General features: G+C 32.5%; 2 protein-coding genes and 2 pseudogenes across 2 annotated transcripts; 3 read left to right on the top strand and 1 right to left on the bottom strand.

Moving 5' to 3' along the window:
- Window positions 1–459: 459 nt before the first annotated feature.
- Window positions 460–2,395, bottom strand: LOC120180705 (GDSL esterase/lipase At1g71691-like). The gene is made up of 4 exons (XM_039185993.1): window positions 2,058–2,395; window positions 1,864–1,985; window positions 1,232–1,471; window positions 460–996 (listed from the first exon to the last, which is right to left on the bottom strand). Exons 1-4 carry the CDS (start codon window positions 2,344–2,346, stop codon window positions 526–528), a joined length of 1,122 nt encoding a protein of 373 aa, XP_039041924.1. The 5' UTR covers window positions 2,347–2,395; the 3' UTR covers window positions 460–525.
- A 6,235-nt stretch (window positions 2,396–8,630) lies between these two features.
- On the top strand, window positions 8,631–12,475 carry LOC120180701 (annotated as a pseudogene).
- A 4,595-nt stretch (window positions 12,476–17,070) lies between these two features.
- Window positions 17,071–19,516, top strand: LOC120180703 (annotated as a pseudogene).
- Window positions 19,517–22,916: 3,400 nt separating this feature from the next.
- LOC120180706 (agamous-like MADS-box protein AGL11) lies at window positions 22,917–26,384 on the top strand. The gene is given in 10 exon segments (XM_039185995.1): window positions 22,917–23,219; window positions 23,888–24,134; window positions 24,617–24,698; window positions 24,773–24,834; window positions 25,194–25,293; window positions 25,387–25,428; window positions 25,517–25,558; window positions 25,814–25,838; window positions 25,841–25,961; window positions 26,202–26,384. Coding segments are annotated over 9 exon segments (660 nt in total). The 5' UTR covers window positions 22,917–23,219; window positions 23,888–23,952; the 3' UTR covers window positions 26,206–26,384.
- Window positions 26,385–27,326: the final 942 nt, after the last annotated feature.

Genomic DNA, 27,326 nt, shown 5'->3' with positions numbered 1-27,326 from the left:
GATTTATATTCTCAGTTATATTTAGTAAAATCAACAAAATTCTGCTTGAAGGTGCCAACTATTGACCGTGAACCAGCCTCTAGTAGAACTCTCCTAGGGTTGGGTTATCCAATATTTGGAGTGATGGACAAAACTATTAGACTTGAAAATTGTCAATAGTGGGATGGGGTTTAACATTCAAACTTGAGCTTGGATTGTCTTTACCCATTTTCAAAGTTTATATAACATTATATTATTATGTAATTTATATACTGCATCAAAAACTTGTACGTTATGTAATTTATATCATATTAAAACTTGTGTTGTTCATGTCTAAAATTTTAAGATTATTTCATGCCAACAAAAATCTAAAATATAATCATATTGTATCAAACATTACTGAGTCTATGCTAAGAATTAGAGGAAGTATTGAAGTAGCAGTGAAAGCCAAAAAGTAATGTTTGCTCCTAATTAAACAGAAAATACATTTAAAGAAAATAAGCCAAATAGTGACCGATACATAGTAGCAACTAATTCGGTTAAAGATCAAAGATTGGCAAGCTGCTGAATGTTGATGGGATAAACAATGGAAGGATCTCCATTGAAGGCCTTCCTCGCCATTATGATGTTCACCTTTTCAGTCGGATGGAATGCATCCCAAAACACGTATTCATCTCTGTTCTCACACGGTGTTTGGAACGGAAGGCACGTTATCTGTCCTCTGTTCCGTCCGATGCCACAACACCCTCGGTCCACCACGCTGAACCCATATGTTCCGGCATTGGCCACAATGTCTTCGAAAAGGCGAGCGATGTCTACGTAGATAAACCTGGCACCCGGCAGATCAGCATTAAGGCTATTCATCATCGTCTTAACGTTGACATTGAAAGGTAGAACCAGCTGGTTCACTTCTTCCGAGCAGCCATCGGCTGTGCTCTGTGCTAAAATGCTTGGAATACACCCCATTCTTCCTAACCCCGCTAACACAAACTTACGTGCTCCCAGATTGTAAAGCGTCTGCATATCAATACAAGAAGTCAATTTCAAAATCCTCGGTTCGAATGAACTGAAATGTAACACAAAGTATGACATGATATGTCGCATCCCTAGAAATTTCTAATATAACTTTCTAAGTTTACATTTCCCGATATAAATCATTTTAAAATAACTTCTTAAATTTACCCTCATTGATATAAAATCATGCGTTCATCCGTGAATATGATCATGGTTGCGAATGAAGTGATTAACGTACCCTGAGTTGCTGAGTGTATTTTTGAACCAAGAGATCAGCATATTGTTGACCATTGTACTGATCTTTGGTCGGGTAATTAGGCATAAGGTAATTGTTGAGGTAATCATTGCTTCCCATCCCAACAAAGAAAATGCATTTAGCAAGTGCTTCTGCTGCATCGATTGCACCCAGATTGTCCGTAATCTGATCCAATGTGGTCTGGAAATTCCGAATTTGTTGATCAAATGGTATTCGACTCACCTGAATTAAAACAAAATACACAAAGATAAAACTCATTTCTCATATGTTCATCATTTATTGCTCGACTGCATGATAATTTTTGTGCCATGCTGCATGCTCTATGAACAAGCAAAATAAGGTAGACACTAAAGGTCTGTACAGTATCAGATATTAATGGGCTACAGATAATAGCAATTCTATGAGTCAAACTGCATTTATGATTCCATCGGCAAAACTGCATGGAGTTGCAGGCCAGATTTATTTCTAGGTTATAAGAGTAATATTTGCCTAACATCCCATATCACGTGAAATACTCGACTCCTTCCTTTTCTATACAAATGACCCAACATTACTAAATTAAATTGTTTGAAAAAATAGATATAATCACATGCATGTATGGGAGAAATGCTTACAAAGTTTCTTCCGGTGATGTCAAGGATCCCGGAGGCCGCGGAGGCGTAGTTGACACCGTGAAGAACTTGATCGCCGGAAGCTTCAGAGTATGCAGGAATCAATGGAAGCCCAAGCAGCTCAGCTGCATGTTCATGCACATACATTAGCTACAATTTGTTTTAAATGGAGAGATAATGAGTGTTTACTGACTGACCAATTTCGTCAACCATGGTATAACCATTGGAGAAACGACCGGTAGGACCGCCATTGAAGTCGATCCCATAAGGGAAATAGTTAGCCTTTGCAAAAGAAGGAAGTTCATTGTTGTTGCCATTGTCGATGAGAGAATCTCCGAACACGAACATCGCAGGCACCATTTCTCTTCTCTTCCCACCATCAGGCAAAAAAGGGTTCTCTCCTTGCCCTGAAACAACATCGCTCAACGCCAAACCTAAGAAAACAACCATGCAATATATCAACAACTTCCCCATTGCCATTGCCATTGTCAATGCCAAAGCTTGAAGCTTTTGTGAAGAAAGAAACTTTGAGGGATAAAAGACAGAGAATGAGGAGTTCAGTGAGAGAGCTTAGAAGTAGAGAAGTTGGTTTATAAATAAGAGAGATAAGGTGGGTAGTTGGAAAAACAGTAAATAAGTTCATGTGTATCGGTGCAGTGCAGTAATTACTTTCTCTCTCATAAACCCAACATCTCCAACAATTCCTTTGCAATTCTTTTACTCCCATCTATGGCATTGACATTAACGATTTCATGCAGATTACTGCTTGTTTCATACTTCACACAGTAATCCATATAATGTTAAAGCAAGGGTTGACTAGGGTTTATGTTCAACCTCATCTATTCTAAAGTTACTCAGGTAAAAAAGTAAAGTCGTGTTATGAGTGTTGATGAGAACAAACCGGTCTCAATGGTCGTAAGTGGTTAATTATTATTTTTTAATTTGAATAGATAATTGTGAATAGTAAATAGACGATCGTTGATTGATGTTATGGTATTCTATCTCTATAAAAAGGTAGATAAGAGATAAACGTGAGAGAGATAGTTTCATTTTTTTCTCTTATTCTTGATTGAAAGTCTTTGTAATGATTCTTAGTATATGTGATAGTCGTATAGTCATTATGACTACTAGTTGGTTGGTATATTAAATGGATATGGTCAGTTGACATTAGATTTAATTCTGATATATCATATGAACTTAATAGATGTCATGTTAAAAGATTTTAACATATCGAGAGATATTAAGTGTCTGATTTTCTTTAAAAATACTTTCTTGGGATCTTGACTATGAGATTTTTTCATAAACTTTGAGATGCGAAGATCATTCTACATAAGTATAATAGAGTTTATTGAATTAATTCAAATCAAAATTTTCATTAATTAAAATTTTATATATATACATGTACATGTACATAATTAATTTTAATTTTTTTAATATTTTAATCTTTAATTTCAATTTCAATCCTAAAAACCCCATTTGAATTTGTTGGATCCACTCCAAGCTTTTACAGTTAGATTAAATTTTAAAAAATGGTAAATCAAAATTTGTTGTAAAAGCTTAGGAGTAATAAATGGGTAAGTAAATCACATGTCATGTACCATCCCAATTTATGACAGGTGACATTTGTAGTGCATGAAATTGGAATGTGGATATGTGGAGGAAGTTGAAGCAGTGGGGACAAAACAAGGATTATAAGCAATTAATGAATTGCAAAGTCAACCGGCAAGGAAGAAGTTGTAATTCGATGGTAAATGTTTCAAACACCCATTAATTGACAGTTACGGGTAAATCCATATACAAACTTTTAAGCAAATTTGGTAATAACATGGATGGTTGCTCAATTAATCAAATTAATTTGTTTCTCATCTTTAGCTACTTGACGAATTAATTTAAATTAGGCCATGTTTTAAAAAAATTAAATTTGCATGATCCAAACGATCTCAATCAGGAACGGAGTCAGGATTAAATATTGACAGCGGCCAAAATATTAAATTATTTTAAAAAAATAAAATGACTTATCATGTATTTATACTTAAAATTCAGCACAAATCAATCGACTTTAATGATTAAGGGATTGTTGTTATCCTTGAGGTCCCAAGTTTGAGTATTGTGTATGTAAGAGAATGATCGTTTATTGTCAAATGATTGAGTCTTTCTACATATAGTGTCTTATATTCACCCTAGATTTATATATAAAAAATACTCAAAATTCACAAGATAACACCTAATTTGTCTAATATTTAAACTTACAATGACTTAAATTGTTACTAGACCAAAATTTTGAGAACATGAGGTTATCATTATTTAGTTCGCCCCCTACTCGATTAAATATATAATAAATTCTTATATTTTTTAAATAAAAATATTTATTTTTACATGAACTAAAATACTATTAGACCAAACTTAATCTAATATACTAATTTTTTAACAGTGGTCGGGGCCCCTTTAGGCCCCAATAAAGCTCCGCCCCTGATCTCTCAATGGTTAAAAAACTGTTGTTATCTCCTGAGATTTTGAATTCAAACATCACGTATGCAAAGATATATGCGATCATTATTAAATGGTTGAAAATTTTTAAATAAATAAAACCTTATATTTATCCAAATTATAAAAAATAAATATTTTAACTTTTTAATCTAGGTCTATTTTTACCTTGATTCAATTGATATAATAATAAAAAAATATTTTTATATCACTATATCAGATCAAGTAAATAACTCAATCATTAAATAGGTCTGCCTGTTGTCTATCCTTCTTCATTTTCTTTTTCTTTTCTTCAAATTTCTTCCTATTTTTTGTTTAAAATTTAAAAAAAAAAACGTTTGAATCAAATATTTATGGACGAACGTGAGGAGAATAAAACTCTAAAATTCCATTAAGATTCAACCTAACAAAACCTTAGCCCATTGTTGTTTTTTATCCTATCAATAAAACGAAACCGTTTCACTAGAACATTGAAAAATATATATATTAATTTTACTTTTCTCACAATAAATATATTTTATTATTAATGGGAATTAAAGATAAAAACACCTACATAGATAAAAAGTGAGAGAATCGTATGGCTTGATCACATCAAATCATGTCATTACAAATAAAGAAACAAAAAATAATAATTATTCGACTATTCAATAAACAAAATCACGAAATTATATTGACAAAGCACTCAACATAATAATGAACTCTAAAATGATTGACGCGTATTAATACGATTATTATTTTGTCCTCAAAGATGAAAAACAAGACCCTTTCTTTCAACAAAAATTCTCATAATTCTAGTCCACTTATTTCCCACCTTCCATGATATCTGTACAGTCCACAAATTTCTTTTGATCTCCATCTTAGTTTAAATAAAAATAAATGTTTAAATTATATTTTTTTTATATTCAAACTTTTTTCTAGTTAATCTATGTATCTAACATTACAAGTGTTAAGCGTTACAACTTTAGGTGATTTAGCCGTAACGGTCGTTAAAATATTTCGTTACACAATACTGTCACGTTTTGATAATGTTCAAAATTTTATTTTAAAAAAATTAAATATTTTTTTTAAAAACAAATCTAAAATTTTCAAAAAAAACTTAAAAAAAAACCTTGAAAACTCTAATTTTAACCCTTAAATTCACGTCGACCTTCACTCTTTATCGCTGCCGACCCTTCATCCGTTCTCACCTCCATCCAACGACCAATTATCTCATTGAAATCCACCGGAATAGGAGCCAATCGATCTTATATTACGATAATGATTTATCGTAACTTTTAACCCTTTGTTGATTCGTATTTAGAGCACATGAATACATTAAAAGACAAGTCGAATCATCTTTGGTGTACTTGCATAGTCTTTTTCTTTTCTATATACATTATATTTGTGACGAAACCTAAATATCATAATTCTAATTTATAATTAATTTTATTTGTTGATCATATTGAGTGTCTTGAAATTTTGAACTTAAACAATTATATTTGTAAGATTTATGTACGTTATCAAATATTAATAATTAAAAAAGACTATAAATATAATACTTTATAATTATTTTATACTATTAAAGTATACAACTTTATTTGGATCTTCTTGTTAAATATCTTTGATTTCGACGTAGCAAACAGTATTCTTTCTATATAAAACTAAACTTTTTTATTTGTCATGGCCTGGGCATGTTTCGCATGCATTTTGTCAATGGTGTTTTAGTTGCTACGTGCAAACAGAAAAATTTAAGGAATAAAGATTTGTCAAATTTTGTCAATGGTGTTTTAGTTCTTTGAGAATGATGATCATCAAAAGAAGCAGTAATATTTATAAAACTCATTGTCTCTGTTAAATGAGACATTTTATGAAGTGATAAATGAGTGGTGAGCGAACAAAATTATTTGATAGGCTACTTCTCTACACAATTCTAATTATATCCGCAAACAATATTTTACCAACAAGGGAGATTTGACTATACTTAGCCACAGACAAATCAATTAGAAAACAAATGTAGTTTGCGTGAACACCAAAATGACCGTAAAAATATGTTAAAATTGCACCAAACAGTAAAGACCGTGTCACAAGAGTAGATAAAACGTATACCACAAAAATAAATAAAAATGTATCACGAAGACAGAGATTCTTAGTCAATTATTTAAAAAAAAACTAAAAAAAGAAATTGTAAAAAAAAAATAAGAGAACTAATAATTATCGATAATAAACAATCAGCATTAGAATTGACGCCGTCGTCGGTTAATCAAAAATCAAAGAAAAAATACCACATAAAAATATTAAAAAATAGATTAGAAAAAAAAGGTATTTTATCGAATTAAAATTGTCTGTAAGATCACAAAAATATTACATTTTTTATCGATAATGGAAATTTTATGTGGAAATCAAGCCTTCCTCTCTGACTCTCTGGCTTTGAACAATTAATATACCAAAAAAATAGTACTGAAAAAGATTTGTCAAAATTTATAGAATTGAAAACTAAAGAAAAGAAACGAGGGGTGTAAAAATAGGCCACCTCGAAAGATATCTATGTTTTCGTATACTATTTCAAATTTAACTCTAATTTTATTATATTATTTATTTTATATAAAATATAGGATAAACTATATAAATGGTCATTAATCTTTTAAAACTTATATATTTTTAGTACAATTTAAAACTTATAATATAATAAATGAATTTTAATTCGTTTTTATTGTAATGACTACTATTAAATATTGTTGAGAAGTATTGTCTTGACATGTTAATATCATCTTATTCTCAAAAAAAAAAAAAAACCCTAAGATTTTTAGACCTTAGATCGACAATTATCGTTTCTCATTTTATCATATTTATTAGATAATTTATAAACTCGTGTTGTGCCATTAAGCCAAAACTTTATGAATAAAAGTGTTGTAAAAAAACATGCACCAAGTAATATGTATGTGGTACAGATTGGTATTAGTCAGCAGAGACAGATACCAAAATCGAAATTGTTTCTTCAAATGAACAAAACACTTAAACCCAAAAGATTTAAAGTCATAAGCCTTCGGATAAATTATGACATCATTATTAACGAATTTCACACGTACTAAAATAGATAAATATCGACAATTATCAAACCAACATTTTTATGTCGTTACTTAATAAAAATGTCACTAATTATTACTTAATTGATTCAATAATGATATTATAATAATTCTTATATTTTGCTCTAAATCGCATTTCAATTGTTTTAAATAAAAAAAATGAATAAAACGGTTTTTGCATATAAAATACATGAGTAAAATTATCTATTTTATTAATTGATTTATTATTATTATGGTTTGGTAAAGAGAAAAGAGAAGTGCTGTTCAAGATTAAATTGGTAATTTAATATCAGTCCTGATTTAATGTTAGTGTTAATTTAAAATATATGGCCTAAATTAGCACAAATCCAAAACAATGCTTATCTAGAAATTATCGATTGATTTATCTATTGCATGAGCAGTGTTTATATTTTACGCTGCTTACTTTGACCATATTCCCTTTCAATGGTTTTCACATTATTTTTAATTATTTTATCTTTATATAATAATTTATATCTTATTTATTAATCAATGGTATTTTAATAAATGTTATTTTTATTAGAATTTAAAGGATATGGATTCAAACCGTTGTATCTATAAAGTGTTTGTTTTGAAAGTGGACACTAAAATCCGAATTTTTTTCTGTTAGTTATTTTATCGATAATAATCAGTCTAGAATTTTATTTACGTTTATCTTATTCAAAAAATTTATATTATTAACATATATTGTTCATATTTTAAAAATATTTTTAAATATATGTATTCTCAATTATTAAAAAAATATGAAAAATATTATTCATGTAAATTAATAAAAATAAAAGTTTGTAATTTATGATTAAATGTGGATGACCTCTAAGTGAACTTTCCACATATTCCAGTTGGTCAATGTACACCCAAATCATGCACGCATCGATACAACGAATGATGCTTACCTTTCCCCCACTGAATCAATCTTCTGCGCACAGCAGAATTTGTCTCCTTTCTCCACTGTCACTAAATATCATTCAGATCACTTATCTTTCTTTTTCATTTCACTTCCGTTTCGCTTGTTTCTTTCCTGGTTTTCTACTGTGGGTTTGTCAGCTTCTTTGTGAAACCTCCCAATCCAGAATCTGGGTTTTCATTTACTATCAAGAGATCATAAAACCAAACCAAACTCTCTATGCATTTTTCTTCTTCTTCCAATTTTATTTTTAGAACTAGAAAACTCATGTATTTTGATGAATGAAACTGAAGCTTTTGCTTGCTTGGTTCTTCTCCGTGTAATTCAGTTTCGATGAGAATCTTCTAAACATATAGCCCAAAAACAAGGAAAAAGTAACCTTTTTCTCGAGAAATTCATCGTTCTCCTGGGAAGCTAAACACTAGTTAACAGTGGGAAATTCTTCACTTTCTCAGTAGCCAAACAAAAAGGAGAAAACCCCAGTATTCGTCTCGCCCGAGTTTCCCATAGGTACGTCTGGCAGCTTCCATTGTTTTCACTTCCAAATTGTTTGCTTTATGTTAATTCAAACTGTTTTATGGGTTTTGTTTTTCAATCTTCTGTTGAGAAAGATAAGCCCCTGAAATTATTTTGTTAATTATGAATGCTATATAATCCATAGCATAACTAGCTTAAAGAATGTTAGATATGTGTTTGAACAGTTGATACATTGGAACCTTGAAAAAAAAAGCTACTTTAAGTTGAACAGATTTGGATTATTGTTTCATTATTAATCCAAGAATCGACAATCAAACCTTGATTGAGTCTTGTGATTTCTCTTCCAGATTCCTACCTTTTTTTCCAAAAAAAAAAAAATTATTTTCTTTGCTTTACTTTATGAACAAATCCAACTTATTAAGTTCATATCTTTGTAAGTTAGAAATTGTTTTTACCGTCAAAGGGTAAACGATTTTGATTCTTATTAAAATTCAAGGGCAAATGTTTATCAGCAAAATCTACTTTAACAGATTTATTTTTTTATTTTAATATTTGTTTCAATAAAATAATTGATCTTTAATTCTCCGTTTCAGCTATTGCCAGCCAGTCAGGAATGGTGTAAACATTGGATTTATTTCTAAATAATCCCTTTCCTTGAATTCCAAATATGGCCCTCAACATCACTCCATGTTGCTGTTTTCTACTGTTTTCAGTCATGGTTTCTGATCTTTTCTCGCCTTGTTCCGCCATTAACGTCGAAACCCAAGCTCTTATCGAGTTCAAAAACAAGCTCAAAGACCCTTTAAACGTATTAGATTCCTGGAAAGAATCAGATTCCTGGAAAGAATCAGATTCTCCATGCAAATTCTATGGAGTTACTTGTGACCCTGTTTCAGGCAATGTCACGGGGATTTCACTTGTTGGGAAATCACTTTCGGGTGAAATTTCGCCTTCCATTTCAATGCTTCAAAGTCTTCAAAACCTTTCTTTGCCTCACAACGCCATTTCTGGGGAACTTCCTGAAGAAGTAAACCATTGTTCAAATCTCAGAGTTTTGAACTTGAGCTCGAATAAAATGGTGGGAGTTATTCCGGATCTTTTCGGGAACTTAACTAAACTGACTTATCTCGGTTTAGCTGAAAATGATTTCGATGAGAGTGAGCTTCCGGAGAGTATCGGGAATTTGAAGAACTTGACTTACTTGTATCTTCACAAATCCAATCTGATAGGGCAGATTCCAGAGTCCCTGTTTGAGTTGCAGGCCTTAAATGTAATGGATTTGTCATGGAACAAGATTTCTGGGGTTATCCCGAACTCGATTTCGAAATTGAAGAACCTTACCAAGATTGAACTGTATCATAACAATTTGACAGGGGAGTTGCCACCAGGGATAGCTGATCTTCCTCTCTTGCAAGAAATCGACATCTCCTCGAATCATATGCACGGGACATTACCGAAAGGGCTTGGAAACATGAATTTGATTGTGTTTCAGTGTTATAACAACAACTTTTCTGGAGAGATCCCTGCAGGATTTGGAGATATGCATCATCTTATAGGGTTCTCAGTCTACCAAAACCGGTTTTCCGGGGAATTTCCTGCCAATTTGGGCCGGTTCTCACCGTTGGAAAGTATCGATGTATCGGAGAATCAATTTTCAGGTCAATTTCCCAGGTTCTTATGTGAGGGCAGAAAGCTAACTCTTTTACTGGCTCTTGAAAACAACTTTTCAGGACAGTTTCCGGATTCGTATGCTGAATGTAAATCACTGCTAAGGCTCAGGATCAGCAAGAACCGTTTTTCTGGAAAAGTTGCAGATGGACTTTGGGCACTTCCGCATGTGAATATAATCGACTTCGGTGATAATGACTTTACTGGAGGAATAGCTGCCAGCATTGGATCTTCCACCAACTTGAGTCAGTTGGTTTTGCAGAACAATAAATTTTCAAGTAATCTTCCATCGGAACTTGGCAAGTTGGTCAACTTAGAGAAGCTTCTTTTGAATAACAATAACTTTCTGGAAATCTACCTGCTGAGATTGGTGCTTTGCAGCAGTTATTTTCGTTGCATCTCGAGCAAAACTCAATAACCGGATCAATACATGCGGAACTAGGTAATTGTGTTAGGTTGGTGGACTTGAATCTTGCTGGTAATGATCTCAGTGACATTATCCCACCAACAGTTTCCTTCATGCCCTCTTTGAACTCTTTGAATCTTTCGGGAAACAAACTTACCGGTCCAATTCCAAAGAATCTCAAAAACCTGAAGTTGAGTTCCATTGATTTGTCTGATAACCAGTTGTCTGGAAATGTTCCTCATGAGCTCTTGACCATCGGCGGAGAGAAAGCATTTATCGCTAATGGGAGACTCTGCATTGACCAAAATACTAAAACTCGTATGAATGGTGGTACGGTGCTCAATGTTTGCAAGGAAGATCGGGACCAGAGCAGGGTACTCAGAGAAAAATCAACTTTGTTCATTGTTATAGCTGTTGTATTGTTTATTGTTCTAGCTGGACTACTGCTTCTGAGTTACAAGAACTTCAAGCGTAGTCATGCAGACATGGAGAACAGTATTGAAGGTGGCAACAAAATGAGTCCGAAATGGGAACTTGCATGTTTCCACAACATGGATATCGAAGCCGAGGAAATATGTAATCTAGAGGAGCAAAATCTGATAGGAAGCGGCAGTACGGAAGAGTTTATCGCTTGGATTTGAGGAAAAAGGTGTCGTGGTCGCTGTGAAGCAACTGTGGAAAGTGGAAGGCCTCAAGGTTTTGGCTGCAGAGATGGGAATATTGGGCCAAATTCGACACCGAAACATTCTGAAGCTCTATGCATGTCTAACGAAAGGCGGATCGAGCTATTTGGTATTCGAAATCATGGTGAATGGAAACGTTTTTCAAGCAATTCGCCGAGTGAAAAAAGATGGGAAGCCAGAGTTGAATTGGCATCAAAGATATAAGATTGCCTTGGGAGCTGCCAAGGGAATTTCTTATCTGCACCATGATTGCTCCCCTCCTATCACTCACAGGGATATAAAATCATCCAACATTTTACTTGACAAGGATTACGAGCCGAAAATTGCTGATTTCGGGGTCGCAAAGATTGCAGAAAAATCTCTCAAGGGATCTGAATGGAGCTGTTTCGCAGGCACCCATGGCTATATTGCTCCTGGTGAGTTTCAAAACACTTTTTCCTTTTACCATTCTTTCAAACTTTACATATTATATTTAGTTGATAAAGTATCACATTTTTTTCCAATTGTATATCTTATTATTCAAACCCTTGGCAGAGCTTGCATATACTCTAAAAGTTACTACGAAAAGCGATGTTTATAGTTTCGGAGTAGTGTTACTGGAATTGTTAACCGGAAGAGCAGCCATTGAAGAAAAGTACGGAGAAGGACAAGATCTTGTTCACTGGGTTTTAGCTCACCTCAACCGCCATGAAAATGTCATCAAGATTCTCGACAGAGAAGTAGCCACCGAAACAGTCACCGTTCTAGACGACATGGTTAAAGTCTTGAAGATCGGCATCCTCTGCACCGCCAAACTTCCGAATTTACGTCCCACCATGAGGGAAGTAGTTAAAATGCTCGTTGATGCTAAACCTACCATTCCCTTATCTCCCGATTACCAATCTAACGAGGATTAATAAAAGGTTTTTGTTATATATGTAAATGTATATATAATTCAAGCGAATGGGCTATTGTAAAGCACGCCAAATGTCGATTCAAATCATCCCGTGTGTTCATTCTGCGATTCCTCTATTTGCTTTTGTAAATCCCAAATTAGTTATTTATGAATAGTGCTCAGAGAACATTATTAAATCCCAAATTGCTTTTGTAATTCTCTCTATTGAATAACTAAGTTCAATCATTTTCTCACCCATTAACCAAACATGTTCACCCAAATCTCACAACCACTTTCATCCACTTTTCTGATAATCCTTCCAGGTCGCCCATGTCATGCACCATCTAATACCCTATATATATAATTCAAACAAAAATATATATGCAAAATAAATATAATTTGGTTGCATTTTATTGATAATGAGAGAGGTTTTTCCCCCTGAATTCGTTACTAATTATTTATCTCTTTTAACTTATTTTAGTGGGCTATAAATAGGGGTTTAAATGTTTCATCATTAAGCTTTGGGCAAACTTAAATCCTCTAAATTTTCTAGAGTTAAATATTTCTTTGGTATATAAATGATTCTCAACTTTTTACATAATTTTGTTTTGCCGTTAAAAAGGAAATGTCAGAGGTCTTGAGTTCGAGCAATTAATATGTGTAAGTTGTCGATAGAATAAAAAAATTCAAAATATATATTACTTAACCTCACACTGTTGAAAAGAACATTTTTAATTATCAGGGCAAAAGCAACACTCCATTTGACCAGCTCCTTTATTTTGCGACAGTTAGTGGTATTCCACCATTTATGACGTGGGTCTAATATTGAGTATGTTGAATTATTATCGGCTTATGCAATTAATGCAATAAATAGGCTCTAAAACTCCACTGAAAAACCCCTGGTTACAGATTTAATGAGTTAATCCTTACTCATGCATCTTCGTAAAACCTCATGCATTATTATTTACATTAGTAAGGTAAAATCAAAGCTCATCTTTGGTACATTTATCGTCAAAGCAATGACATATCAAAATTAATAATAATAAGGTGGATGCAACATACATACATATATATAAATAATATATTTAATAATGATTTAATTCACCTGCCACTAAATTTAAATTTATTCATTTATTTACAATAATGATTAATTTTAATATATTTAATAAATTTTGCAAACGTTTATTGATTCAATTTAAAGTAATTCATTACAAATTGAACAATCTAATTCAAATATAAATTCATATGTACCTTTTGTCGCATCGAATTAGAATAATACTACGAAAAGCAGTATTGGTACTGGAATAGTATCGATATCAAAGTAGCATTATGTTTTGACAAGTATACAAACAGTATCGGTTTGCCTTAACAGTATCGGTACTACTACATGATTTTGGGCTTCAGTATCGATACTGCATAAACATTATCGATACCATTCATGTAGTATCGGTACTACTATACTTAAAATGAATTTTTGACTCTATTGAATTTCGAAACCCTCAGTAAAATTTATTTCAAAAAAATTTGCAGTATAAGACTCAATTTTCAATAGAGTGAGTAGTAACATAGAGTTTTTAAACTTAAAAATACTTTATATATTCGAATGACCGAATCAAATATAATATTAAAATTTATTAAAATTATTTAACATTTTTGGTATATCAAAATATCAAAATGTGTTCAACAGTAATGCTCGATTTGATTCAAAAGTTGATCGATTCATGCTCGATTCGACTCAATACTTGATAAGCTTGATAAAATTTTGCTAGACTCATACTCATTAAAAATTTATTGTTAGACTCCACTCGCTACTCGTTAAGCTCGCAAGAAATTTTACCTTGTTTTCTTTAAAATATATGTAAAATTATAGAGTTTAATATAACCATAAATTATTAAATTTAACATAAAAATAATTTAAATAGTGTGTGAAACAGTTCAAATTTTAAACTCTAAAGTAACATTTCACAAATACACTAAACTAAACATATTACATTCAAAGTAACAATTCACAAATGCACCAAATTAACATATTACAACTATTCTTGAAAATAAAAATAAGACAATCAAAATCCTAAATATTATATAAAAATTAACGAGTTCAAGCTGGATTAAACCTTATTCGATTAAACTCGTTAAAATCTCAAACTAAACTCAATTTTGAATCAAATTAACTCAAATAGAAAATTAAATAAATTTTAATAAAGTCAAAATGATATTATTGAGTTATTCAACTCCGTTAGCAGCTGTAATCTATCCATATCCAGCAAGTAAGGGTGGTAGTGAATACGGGTGTGTATTTTCGGATATAAATATTATTTAATTTAAAATTTTAAAATTTTAAATATGTATCTGATCAAAAAAATTGGATATTCAAAATTTTAAATTAGATATCCATATCTAAAACTTTATTTTAATAAAAAAATTAAATTTAAATTTAATATTTCATAATTTTATACAATATATTCTATTTCACAACTTTTTAATTATCAAAACATACTTGAATAATTCTAAAACAAATACTTAGAAGGCATGAAAAATAAATATTTTTAAAGTTTAAATAATAAAAAAATAAAATAAAAAATCAAGGCTAGATGGCTACGGCTCTGAGGGTTGGGTTGTAATTAAGTCAGACTTGAGAATTGTTGAGCTCGACTCGACTCATAAACTTTAATATAGAGTTCAACTCGACTCGAAAGCTTGTGAGCATATTGAAACCATGAATTGAAACTCATAAAAATTCAAAAAAATTGAAATAAAAAAATCTTAAACTTAACTCGGTTGAAACTCGAACTCGAACTCGAACATGAACCTTAAATATATGAAAATCTTATACAACATTTAAAAAAGTTTAAGTACATAAAAATCTTATACGATATTTAAAAAATATCAATACAAAAATATTAATATCATTAATAAATTATTTTTTTTAAAAAATAAAATTTTAATATATTATTTTTTTGAGTTGGTCACGAACTTTTTAATTCGAGTATAAAATAACCCGTTTTGGCTCGTTAAGAACTCAAGTCGAATTTGAGCTCAAATCCATTCGATTCAAATATTTATTGAGATTGAATCGAACTCAAGTATCTCACTATCTATATCATTTCATTTACAACCTTACATAAGGAGCTAAGGTTGAAACGTTGGGAAGCTGGAGAGGTTGTGAGGATAGTTTTTTTTCTCGAGTTTTTAGATAATTTGAAATTAAAATTTCATCGATTTATTTATCCGACTTTTTCCAAATATTAGATTTGAATTATCTAAAATTTAACCATGTATCTAAAATTTTGAATTGTATTAAAATAGATTAACATATCGATCTGATCGAATTTTTTTCACATCCCTAATTGTGAAACATGGGGGGTTTCAAGTGTAAACGTTACCAATGTCCACGTTTCTGCTGCTTTCGTCACCTGCCAAGACATCACTCGGAAACTTTTTTATTTATTATTATTTTGGAGTAAGACATCACTCGGAAACTTTTTTATTTATTATTATTTTGGAGTAAGACATCACTCGGAACTAAAACACCTTAATGGGTTCAATTAATAATTTGTTCGTAGTTTTCTTATTGATACCATGTTGTCTTTCTACTATCTTTCCTATAACGCTCGTGTCCAGAGACTTTCGGGTGTTGGAGTTTCTATGGTCTCTTCGTTTAAATATGTATAATTATTTTAAAATTCAACTTTCTTTTTCTTAAGAAATTTAAATTAGTTTATAATTTGTATTTGATTTATTATTAAATTAGAGTTTTGTATAATTACATGTAATTGTACTAATATGATATTTTTTTAGGAAAAAAAAACAACTGTTATAATCTGTGTCCAATTCAATGAGATTAACAACCTTCAATTATATTATTCAATTCTTTATTAAGGGATAAAAATTAATGTAATTATATGAATAATTATATCATTTAATTTTATAATTTAAAATTATGTTATTATAAATTTTTTATTATCAAACATTATATAAAATAAGATGTAAATAAATTCTATCACTCAAATATATTTTAAAAAAATAAATTTTATATAATTATATAAAAATATAATAATAAATAATTATATTTTATTCAAATAAATGATGGTGATTGAACACAACTTAAAAAATAGTGAATTCAAATATTTAATATCATAATAATACATCAAACTTTTTTTATCCTCCCGATTCTAAAGTTTCGCCTTGATTAACTCAAACAGACCTATGTCACACACTTGATTTTGATGAGTAAGTCTTTTATTAGAGATTTTCTACATACACAATAACTTGATTTCGATACCTTACTTAAGAGATATCAAACTACTTTCTATTTGAATTAATCCATGTTGGTACAACAAATTTTTTTTTTTGATAAAAAATAAATCAAATTAAATGATGGATTTGGCGTCTTAATTTATTATTTATAAAATTTAAAAAATAAATAATAAACGTATGGTGGTGGTTATCTTTTTTAAATTCATCATTTGGATTTGCTTCAAGGTGTGACGTATGATTTATCGTTTTGTACAATAATAATCGTACTGACTCGGTTCTTACAAGGCCAGGTCTCCGGTCCACACTCAGAAACTCCATCAAGCCGCGTTTTGCCCTTTTCCATCAATGGTCTATTTTCTCCAATATTTTGGCCTCGTTTAAGCCTCCTTCCTTCACCCTTCTAAACGCCATAAAATCTCTTTGGATTTTCAATATCCCACCATGAAATTATTCTCAAAACAATTCCCATGGGTTTTTTCTTTTGTAAATTCAACCTCTTTCCTCTCTTCATATTTTCATATCTCTGTTTTGCTTGCTGCAGCTCTTCTCTATCCACCGTTTCCATCTCTGAAACTTCGAACCTCACAATTGTGTGCGCTTTAGTACCTACCAATGGCGGCCTTCAACCATCATCTCTCAACTGTTCCAGCTTTCCAGTTCCTGGTATCCGAACCCCTTTTAATCTCAACGATTCGTTTTCTGGGATTGTCTTTGGGGACGGATTCGTATGTGGTCTGAGGCCTCTTCTTTCACCATCCAATGTTTCAGTCATGCATTGTTGGAGATTTTACAGCAATGGTTCTCTTTTAAAGTTAAAAAGGATTTACAAGGGTCCAGTTCTTAACCAGCTTGAAGCAGGCAACACTCGTATCTGTGGTCTTAGTGAGACCAATGTTCTTGAATGTTGGCCACGGCTTGGATTTAATCAACAGGTGGTGTGCAATTTTTTTCTAAAATAGCTGTCGGTGAAGGATTTGTATGCGGGTTAACAGAAGATCAAAAGGCGATCAGATTCATCGGGAACTTTAATGGTATCACTGGTCAAGAGATTAGAGGGAATTATAAAAAGATTGCAGCTGGATTTAAACATGTTTGTGCCATCAATTCAGATGATGGTTTAGAGTGTTGGGGAAACACTATGGGTGATCGTGATCAGCCTCAGGGACAGTTCAAAGAACTGGCTCTGGGATTGAATCGAAGTTGCGCTTTGAGGACTAATGGAACAGTTGTTTGTTGGGGGATGGACAGTTTCAGGTTGCCACGGAAATTGGAAACTCTTGATTTCATTACAATCAAAGCAAAAACCAATGTTTTTTGTGGAGTTTCAACAACGAATTATTCTCTGTTTTGTTGGGGTGACCGTAATTTCGATTCCAATCCCATGGTATTCTCTGAGGTTTTCCCAGGTCCATGTAGGAATGTATGTCGATGTGGTTCATTGCCAGGTTCGGGCTTGCTTTGCCGCAATGGTTGGTCAATTTGTCAAGCTTGTCCGGTGGCAGACATTCCATCTGCTCCCTCACCCCAACCTGAAAACAGATCCTCGAACAGTGGTTTTAATGGCAGATTGATAGCTTTTCTAGTTGTTGGTTGTGTTGGATCCTCTCTTTCCTTGCTACTCGTTGGTTTCTTTGTCTTCAGATATTGCAAAGATAGAGGGTGTCGTGTCCATGATTCAGGTCGGCTGGATGAGACCGGTGCCCCTGCCAATGATGGTTCGGGTTCGAATCGAACTCCTCAGCCCACCAGCAGTCCTCGAGAAGCGACTGAGCCAATTAACCAGCATGGGAACCACGGGTCGCTTGGAGGAGTTTTCCTTTGAAGCCCTGGTTCAGGCCACCAACAATTTCTCCGATGATCATAAGATTGGTACGGGTAGTTTTGGTTCAGTCTATCATGGTACATTGGACGATGGGCGTGAAGTAGCTATCAAACGAGCCGAAATTACTAGCGTTTCATCATATGCAGTCGGCACCAGGCTTCAAGAAGATAAAGACGATGCCTTCGTGAACGAGCTCGAGTATTTATCCCGTGTTCACCACAAAAACCTTGTCCAGCTCTTGGGATTTTGCGAGGACTCGAATGAACGTATACTTATCTATGAATACATGAACAATGGCACACTCCATGACCATCTCCACAAGTTTGAAAACTCGCTGTCAATGTCATGGGCTATACGGCTCAAGATCGCATCAGACACAGCAAGAGGGATCCAATACCTGCACGAATATGCGGTTCCTCAGATCATACACCGTGATATCAAGTCTGCCAACATTCTTCTCGATACAAACTGGACTGCAAAAGTATCTGATTTCGGATTATCATTGATGGGTCCCGGAGACGATGAATCACACCTTTCACTTCGTGCAGCAGGCACAGTTGGATACATGGATCCCGAGTATTACAGGCTCCAACAACTGACCACGAAGAGTGATGTTTACAGTTTTGGCGTAGTTTTGCTCGAATTGTTATCCGGATACAGGGCGATCCATCGGAACGAAAATGGGGCGCATAGAAATGTGGTCGATTTTGTGGTTCCATATGTTCTTCGAGAAGAAATTCACAGGGTTCTGGACCCGAGAGTTCCGCCACCAACACCTTTTGAGATCGAGGCAGTTGCGTATGTCGGCTATTTAGCGGCCGATTGTGTGAGACTGGAAGGCCGAGACAGGCCTTCAACGACTGAGATTGTAAATAGCTTAGAGAAGGCATTAACAGCCTGTTTGATTCCCCATGATTTCTCACGGTCCACTACACAATCTTCCACTGAGCATACAAATTTTGTACAGTAAACAGCTTAGTTTTTTGTCAATTCATTCCCATGTACTTTATTTCCTCCCGATTTGTTATCAGAAGCAAAAGGTGTATTCTATTAGGTTGGCTTACCTACCAATATTGTGAAGAGAAAATTATTATTTAAATTTGAAATTTGGATCGGTTGGTATTGATTATTATTCATTGATAAAATAATATTCTTATTTAAATTTAATAATAATAATAATAATAATTTTTAATAATGTTAAAAGAGTAAAATTACCTATATATTATCATTTAATTCATTAAATATATGAATTCAACATTTTAATTTAAATATATAATAAAATTGTATATTTTAAATTAAAGAATAAATCCCTCCAACTAGTAATGTATAAAGCATACTGGTGAAGGCTCACTTTGGGTAGCTTGGCTTCACAACTATGTTTTTAAGAACAAAGATTTCTGGTCAATTGAAACTAAGCCCAACACAAGTTGGTGTCTCAGAAGACTTCTTAAATTGAGATCAGAGGTGCAAAATTTCCTTCATCCGGGTCCTATCAATGCAAGCTCGATATGGGGCTCCATTCGTTCGAAAAATCAGAAGGTCCCTTGGCATAAACTCGTTTGGTTTTCCCTGCACATTCCAAAACATAGTATGATAACCTGGATGGCTCTACTTGACAGACTACCCACTAAGGATCATCTCCATCGAATCGGTCTTACTAATGACTGCTCTTGTCTTTTATGTAACTCTGATGTGGAAACTAGGGATCACCTTTTCTTATCATGCCCTACTGTTGTTTCTCTATGGGAACACATCTTCTCTTTTTCTGGTTTGCATTTTACAGGCTACCTTTGGGAAGAATTCTTGGAAATGGCAAGCTCAAATTGGAAAGGAAAAACATTGTTATCTACTGTAATGAAGATTACTTTAAATGCATTGGTTTACTTGCTCTGGGAAGAAAGGAACAAAAGATTGTACCAAGGCTGAACTAGACCTGTTAATGAACTTCTAAAGAATATCAAATCTATTGTTTGTCTTCAACTTAATGGCAGGAAATTCAATAGAGTAGATAATGTGAATCTTACCCTCTACCAACATTAGGGTATTGATGACCACTGATTTTTGTATTGTAAATGTTTTGTATTGAACTCTGATTGTATTTGTAGCTTTTGCTATTTGGATAATAAAATTCTTACTTATCAAAAAAAAAATGTATAAAGCATAACTATAAATTAATTATAATAAATTAAGATTCGAGATCAAAGGAACCTTCTTTTGTCCCACAGTTATAATTTTCATTGTAAAAGAGAGAGTTTATATAATTATTTTATTTATTTATTTATTGAAAAAGTTAGGTTAGAGGTTTGACAAAGTCTTCACGATTGTTTGTTTCAACAAGGTCTGGTTTTGAATTTTCGCCCACAAAGACTTGATGAGCAGGTCATATATATATATATATATAGTTTTTTTAATATTTAAAAAACGCATGCATTGTTTCTGGTAGAAAAAACAATTGAGCCGAAATCAGTTTACACGGTTAGACCGGTTTTAGATTTATAATTGGAAACGAGACTTGCAATTATTCAAAACTTAAGCATTGTTATGACTTCATGGTCAACAACTGGTTATTCACGCATTAACTAAATTAGGTAGACTTAGGTTTTTATATGTCAAATCCTACACCATTAGTCTATTAATTAGAAATTTACATGCTTTATTTTTACGAAATTAAATTTAAAATCTACCGAACTGAATTACACCAATCTACACAAATTATACGGTGGATGTATATTAATTTTGTTGTGGGTTAAGTATACTAAGATGGAACTATATCAAGGCCTTTCGTTTACTCTTTCCACTCAATCAAGTGTTGAAAGTTTCTTCATCGATCGCTTAAAGAATTGAATATTTTTTATAAAAAAAATATAAGTTATACCTTCATAAAAATAAGTTAAACAGTTTTTATTTTGGATTATCAAATGTATTTAAAAGTATTATGAGTGTATAGGTGGTCATCGCCATTCTCCCCTACTTTGGTATTTTGCGATTGTTTTCTTTTTAAATTTTGTTTTCAATTGACAACATTTAAGTAAGACGTCAATTGACTTTCTATTAGTTTTCTATGGTTATTGGGTTAATTTATGGAATATTATCAAGAAATAAACAAGTCAAGAAGCTTCATCAGCATGATAAAGAATCACTTGATGTTGGCAGTAGTGTATCTGCGATATATAATGTCTTGGTGAATTTAGAGTCGATACATGATCAATATATCTCATGTGACATCTTATAAAGATGAACTTATGGGTTATAGTGTTTATGAAATAACCACGAAATAAGAAAAATGATAGATGATAAGTATAAATCGATCGATTTTCCTTCTAGGGTCTTGATGAAGTAGAAAACACTAAACCATCTGAGGTTGGGAATGAAGAGGAGTATTTTTTTTATTCTCAATCTCATTTTTTTCCTCGTTATCTTAAAAGAGTCTCACTTTCTCTCCATACAAGCCCTAGTCGTTAGACTCCCGTCGTCTTCATTGCTATTGCCGTCACCATGCGTTGTTAAACCAGTACGATTAAAGCTTATCAAATTGTGACTACAGTGACAACGACGACAATGAGAGCCTGGTAACTAGGGTTCTTATGAAGAGAAAGTGAGACTTTTTTAAGGTTACGAGGAAAAAAAGAGAGAATAAAAAAAAATTAAGAGTCAATTTTATATTTTATTTAAATTCATGGGTCAAAATAGAAATAAACTTTTCTATTAGTGTGTCCATGGTGGTATTGATGGTGACTTTCACATTTGTGATAGTATTCCTCCTGATATGAACGATCTTCTTGCTCTCGACATGCTGGGTCCTCCATACCTGCGGTTGTAATTGCCTTGCCAGACTCGCATCTATATGAAAATCAAAATATTTAAGTAATATACATAAAAATAACTATAAAATATTTTGACCGTAATCCAAAATGAATTTTTTTTAATTGGAAACCTACTTTATCATTTTTTTAAAACAAAAGAAATCCTTATAAGGGGTTTTTTTTAGTGAAGACATCCTTATATTGGGTATAATAAACTTAAAAATATAATATAATAAAAATTACAAATCCAAAATAATTAGAAGCACATCATTACCAATATCCATATATAGAATATAAATATTTAAAAATATTACATGGTGCATTAAAACAGTCAGAAATTCAAGAACTAAGTTGATACCTCCATTAATACGATAAAGACTACCTTAATGAAAACCATAAAACACGATGGTGTTAACTATTTATCGTAGTGGGAGAGTGTGGGTACGGTAGTTAAGGAATGCGTGTTTGGCACCAAAAACAAACCAAACCCTAATTCCATAGAAATGGAAGAGAGAAGATGGAAGGATCAAACTGAGTCTAACACCGCGCGTCCATTAATGGGGACAGTAGAAAAGATTCGAGAAGGGCACGTTAGTGAGTTCAGGGACTTTAAATAAGGGATTAGAAGAATGGGAACGCCATTGCTAAAAATGGTGGGAATTTGCACCTGCAAAGCTCTTTTCACTTGGCTAATTCTACACCGTCTTCTCTAACCCTTTTGGAAAATTACAATTCCAACGTCTTTGTCCAACTCACAGACTTGAGTCTCCCCTCCCATCTCTCCTTTCTTTTATGATTTCACCTAAGCTTTAGGCCTATCCTCCTATAAACACTTTGGTTTTCTTTGGGATTCGTGATTTTCCGAAAGCTCATTTCGCCGGAACTGTTACCAATACCTCAGGTTTGAGGACTTTTTTTCTTCTTTCTTTCATCGTCTTCTTTTAATGAACAAAAACGAGCCATGGCTCTGAGTTCGATCTTGTTTAAATATGTATATACTTGCTTTTATAACTATATCTCTATAGGTTTTTCTTTTCTTTTCTCATCAGCTCACCAGAGTTTGTATATATATATCTCTTCTTAGATCTGTTGTCAGAACAAGTGAACCTTCTACTTTGCATGAAGATCTGTTTTCCTGTTCTTTCCCTTGTTTTTTTCCCCTTCTTTTTTAAAGCATAATCACACAAGATTCTAGGCTCTGTAAAAAAAAAAAAGGAATGATGAGCTTTCTTCATATTTCATGATTTTCATCCCTACTTGTTCCAGATCTTTGCAGAATCTCTTTTTTTGGAGTGATTTTACGAGTAGTATGCACCCATAACAATACTACATCTATGAAATAATAATAAAAACCCTCAAAAGTTATTGTTCATTTTACTAGGCTTTTTTAGATTTTTAAGTTTCTTGGAATTGAAGCTATAGGGTATAGGAATGGGGGTCTCCATGCCCTTCCTTCTTCCTATTAATTACTCTTTTTCACGTCTCGAACAATGGATCTGCTTTTTCTCTCGATTTTCTTCATCTAAAAACCATTTTCCCTTTTTCATCACTGTTCGATTCATACAAAAGGCACGTAATCTAAACAGCCAGAAGGTACAGTTTGAAGGTAGAAGTGAAGTGTTTAAGTTTGAAGAATGGGAAGAGGAAAGATCGAGATCAAGAGGATCGAAAACACCACAAATCGTCAGGTTACCTTCTGCAAACGCAGGAATGGACTGCTCAAGAAAGCTTACGAACTTTCAGTCCTTTGTGACGCTGAAGTTGCTCTCATTGTCTTCTCCACCCGAGGCCGCCTCTACGAGTACTCCAACAACAAGTAATATATGTTCTCTTTTCTCAATTCTGAATTGCCATTTTCATGCTACTGTTTTATCATTCTTTTCATTGGTATGAATTTCTGGATTCTGGGTTTTGTTTCTTCTTTTTTCATGTCACACAATACGGAGTACATACACTGTTAATCACATGGTTTTGAAACAAATTTTGATATTAAAAATGCTTTGAGAAACATCGATGAATGGGGCAATGGTATTTTGTTCTGAGCTGAAAGAAGAAAGTCAGGCAAATCTTAAGTTAAAGTCGCTGGGAATTTTGGGTGTTTGAGTGATTGTCAGAAGCTATTTTCCTAATATGGCTTAAAGATTATCAGTAGACTTCAGTGTGTCCACAGTTGTAAAACTATTATATTTCCATTCTTTTTTTTTATAAAAAAAAAAGCTTTTCTGAACAGAAAATAAAATATTCATAACCCTAGAAACCAATTTCTTTTCCCCTTCTTTAATATTTTGTTTGATGCAGCATAAGGTCAACAATAGAGAGGTACAAGAAGGCTTGTTCAGATACTTCTAACACAAACACTGTTACTGAAATCAATGCTCAGGTATTTCATACATCATAATTTGTTGGTTTTTTTGCTCTATATTGATTTATTAACTGGAAATATGCAATCTGTAGTATTATCAGCAAGAATCAGCCAAGTTGAGACAGCAGATTCAAATGTTGCAGAACAGCAGCAGGTAATTTTTATGAACAAATAAACATTTGGGATTGAATTAAAAGATTTTTTTAGCGCAGCAAAATAAAATTTTATTAATATAAATAATATTGACCAATGGCCAAAATATTACCAAAAGTTGTCTCAAAAAAGATTTAGAAACAATAACAAGAAGCATATTACACCCCAATGCAGAAGGAAGCAAAATATAATGAAACATTATGATCGTACGATAATAAACATTATCCTCGAAACAATACAACTTACTACAAACCACAAAAATCAATCAAGCTTTACATAACCAATCAATAACTACAAATAGCGGCATCCGATTCTAACATTTCTCCCATCCCACACAAACGTCCACCGTTGCTTTTGAAGGCACCTAATGGGAGATTCCTTGAGTACCTTAACTGTGAAAGAGTTAAAGCAGGTCGAAAACAGGCTTGAACGAGGAATTACTAGGATCAGGTCCAAGAAGGTAACTTCAATTTCATTTCATCATTTTCCTTTATTTATTTGCCTTTTCCACATTATTTTATTTTGTTTTTTCCTCTTCTGTTTGCTGCAACAGCACGAAATGCTGCTAGCTGAAATAGAGTATTTGCAAAAAAGGGTGAATTACTTGTAACCTAATTTCAAATTATCACAATTTATAATAACTTAATTTAATTTCTTATTAATTGCCGTATATTATCTCATAGGAAATTGAACTGGAAAACGAAAGCGTTTGTCTCCGAACCAAGGTAAAACATTAAACACGTATCACATCCAACACATGAACAATGTGTTTCTTTTGTTCCATGCATTGTTTTACTATTACTGAGGACTGACTACGATATGAGATGATAAGTAGCTGTAAAACGGTAGGGTGGACAGGTTCGGATTATTTTGAATCGGAGTCATTTTTTATTATGGTTTTTTATATTCGAATTAAACTTAAGTTTGAAATCGAATATAAAATTTATATTATTGGATTTCATGATTATTATAACGTTCAGATTGCAGAAGTAGAGAGGTTTCAGCAGGCAACATGGTTACTGGACCCGAGCTTAATGCCATTCAAGCTTTAGCTTCTCGCAATTTCTTTAGCCCCAATGTGATGGAGCCTCCAACTGCTTACTCCGACAAGAAGATTCTCCATCTTGGGTATACACTGATATTCTCACGATTTCATATTATCTAACACGACATGATCATATAATATAAACATAAAATAAAAATTTAATATAGAAAGATAAACAAATGTATAAAAATCTATATAATATGTATATATATATATATATATATATATATATATATATATTATATTCGAAGTATAAATATGTGTTGATTTTATTTTAACCCTAAAACATTTGATGGGACTAATAAATAATATGATGTTTGCAGGTAGCAAGAGAGGGTTGGAGAAAACAAATATGGGAAATGGTGTTTCCAATATATGATTAGTATATTATATGAAGTTAAATAAAAAAAAACATGCATTTACAACTATTCTGAAGTTGGTGTGATGTAAAACTCTTTACTTTATTGTGCGATTGCTTTTGGAGTATAACTGAAACAATTATAAATACGGACATGTTTGATTTGGCATGAAACTGTTTCGTTACTTAATATAAAACAATATTTAGGTCTGATATTTAATCTACTGATTAATTAATTAAAATTAGATAAATTTTTTTAAAAATAGGATAATAGTATTGATTTAGCTAGATATACCTTCGTTCAATACAATATTCAAAATACAATTCGGGAATTAATATTCAGTATAAAATAAATTATGACTTAAATTAAATTGTGTAAGACCGTGAGCTTCTCTATTGACTCCTCGACGGACAAATTTAATTTTAAAATTGTTGTTGCAAGCTAGTATTTCACGAACTTCTCTAATATAAACATCTAGTAATGACAGATCGTCTTTGGAATTGTTTAATTATTCACCACGACAACAACATCACCTTCTATTACTGCATCGACCTAACTATTTTCCATCGCTAATTGAAGACATGTTGTAAATGCGACCGCTTCGGCTATGCTTGGATCAAAACAATTAGTGAGTTTACGTGCATGATTTGCTATTACATGACCATACTGATCGCCTGCCACCACACCTCTCTTGTAGTTGCAACCATCTACACTGATTTTTATGGAGCCAGCGGAAAGTTTAATCCATTGAATAAGATATTTTAAAATTATATTATAAGGACGATTCTTAGGACTTAATTTTACAACAATAGGTTCTTGTTTTTATTGTTTGCAACCTAATAAGATCGTATTGTTTAAAATGTAATAGCATTACAATAACAATTACAATAACGAGGAAAATTAGAGGATAGCCCATGGAACCAGCATTGGCATGGCCCAACCCACGATCATTTTCTTTCTTTATCCTTTTTTTTCATTTTCAGTTTTTGAAATGCTGATGGCCATTTATATGATGCTGTGCTAGGAGACAGATAATAACTAAATAAGACTGAAGAAAATGAAATTAAAATTAGGGTTCGCAGGTTTTTT

Source organism: Hibiscus syriacus, unplaced genomic scaffold (genome assembly GCF_006381635.1).
Source record: "Hibiscus syriacus cultivar Baekdansim isolate YM2019G1 unplaced genomic scaffold, ASM638163v2 tig00112498_pilon, whole genome shotgun sequence".
Classification (NCBI taxonomy): domain Eukaryota; kingdom Viridiplantae; phylum Streptophyta; class Magnoliopsida; order Malvales; family Malvaceae; genus Hibiscus; species Hibiscus syriacus.
This window is presented reverse-complemented; position numbering and strand designations above follow the sequence as displayed.

Bases quoted from the DNA above. Each gene is read 5' to 3' on its own strand.
- LOC120180705 (XM_039185993.1), bottom strand. From the start codon at position 2,346: ATGGCAATGGCAATGGGGAAGTTGTTGATATATTGCATGGTTGTTTTC. The intron at 1,472-1,863 runs GTAAGCATTTCT...GTTTTAATTCAG, and splicing joins ACATCACCGGAAGAAACTTT to GTGAGTCGAATACCATTTGA. The intron at 997-1,231 runs GTACGTTAATCA...ATTGATATGCAG, and splicing joins AATACACTCAGCAACTCAGG to ACGCTTTACAATCTGGGAGC.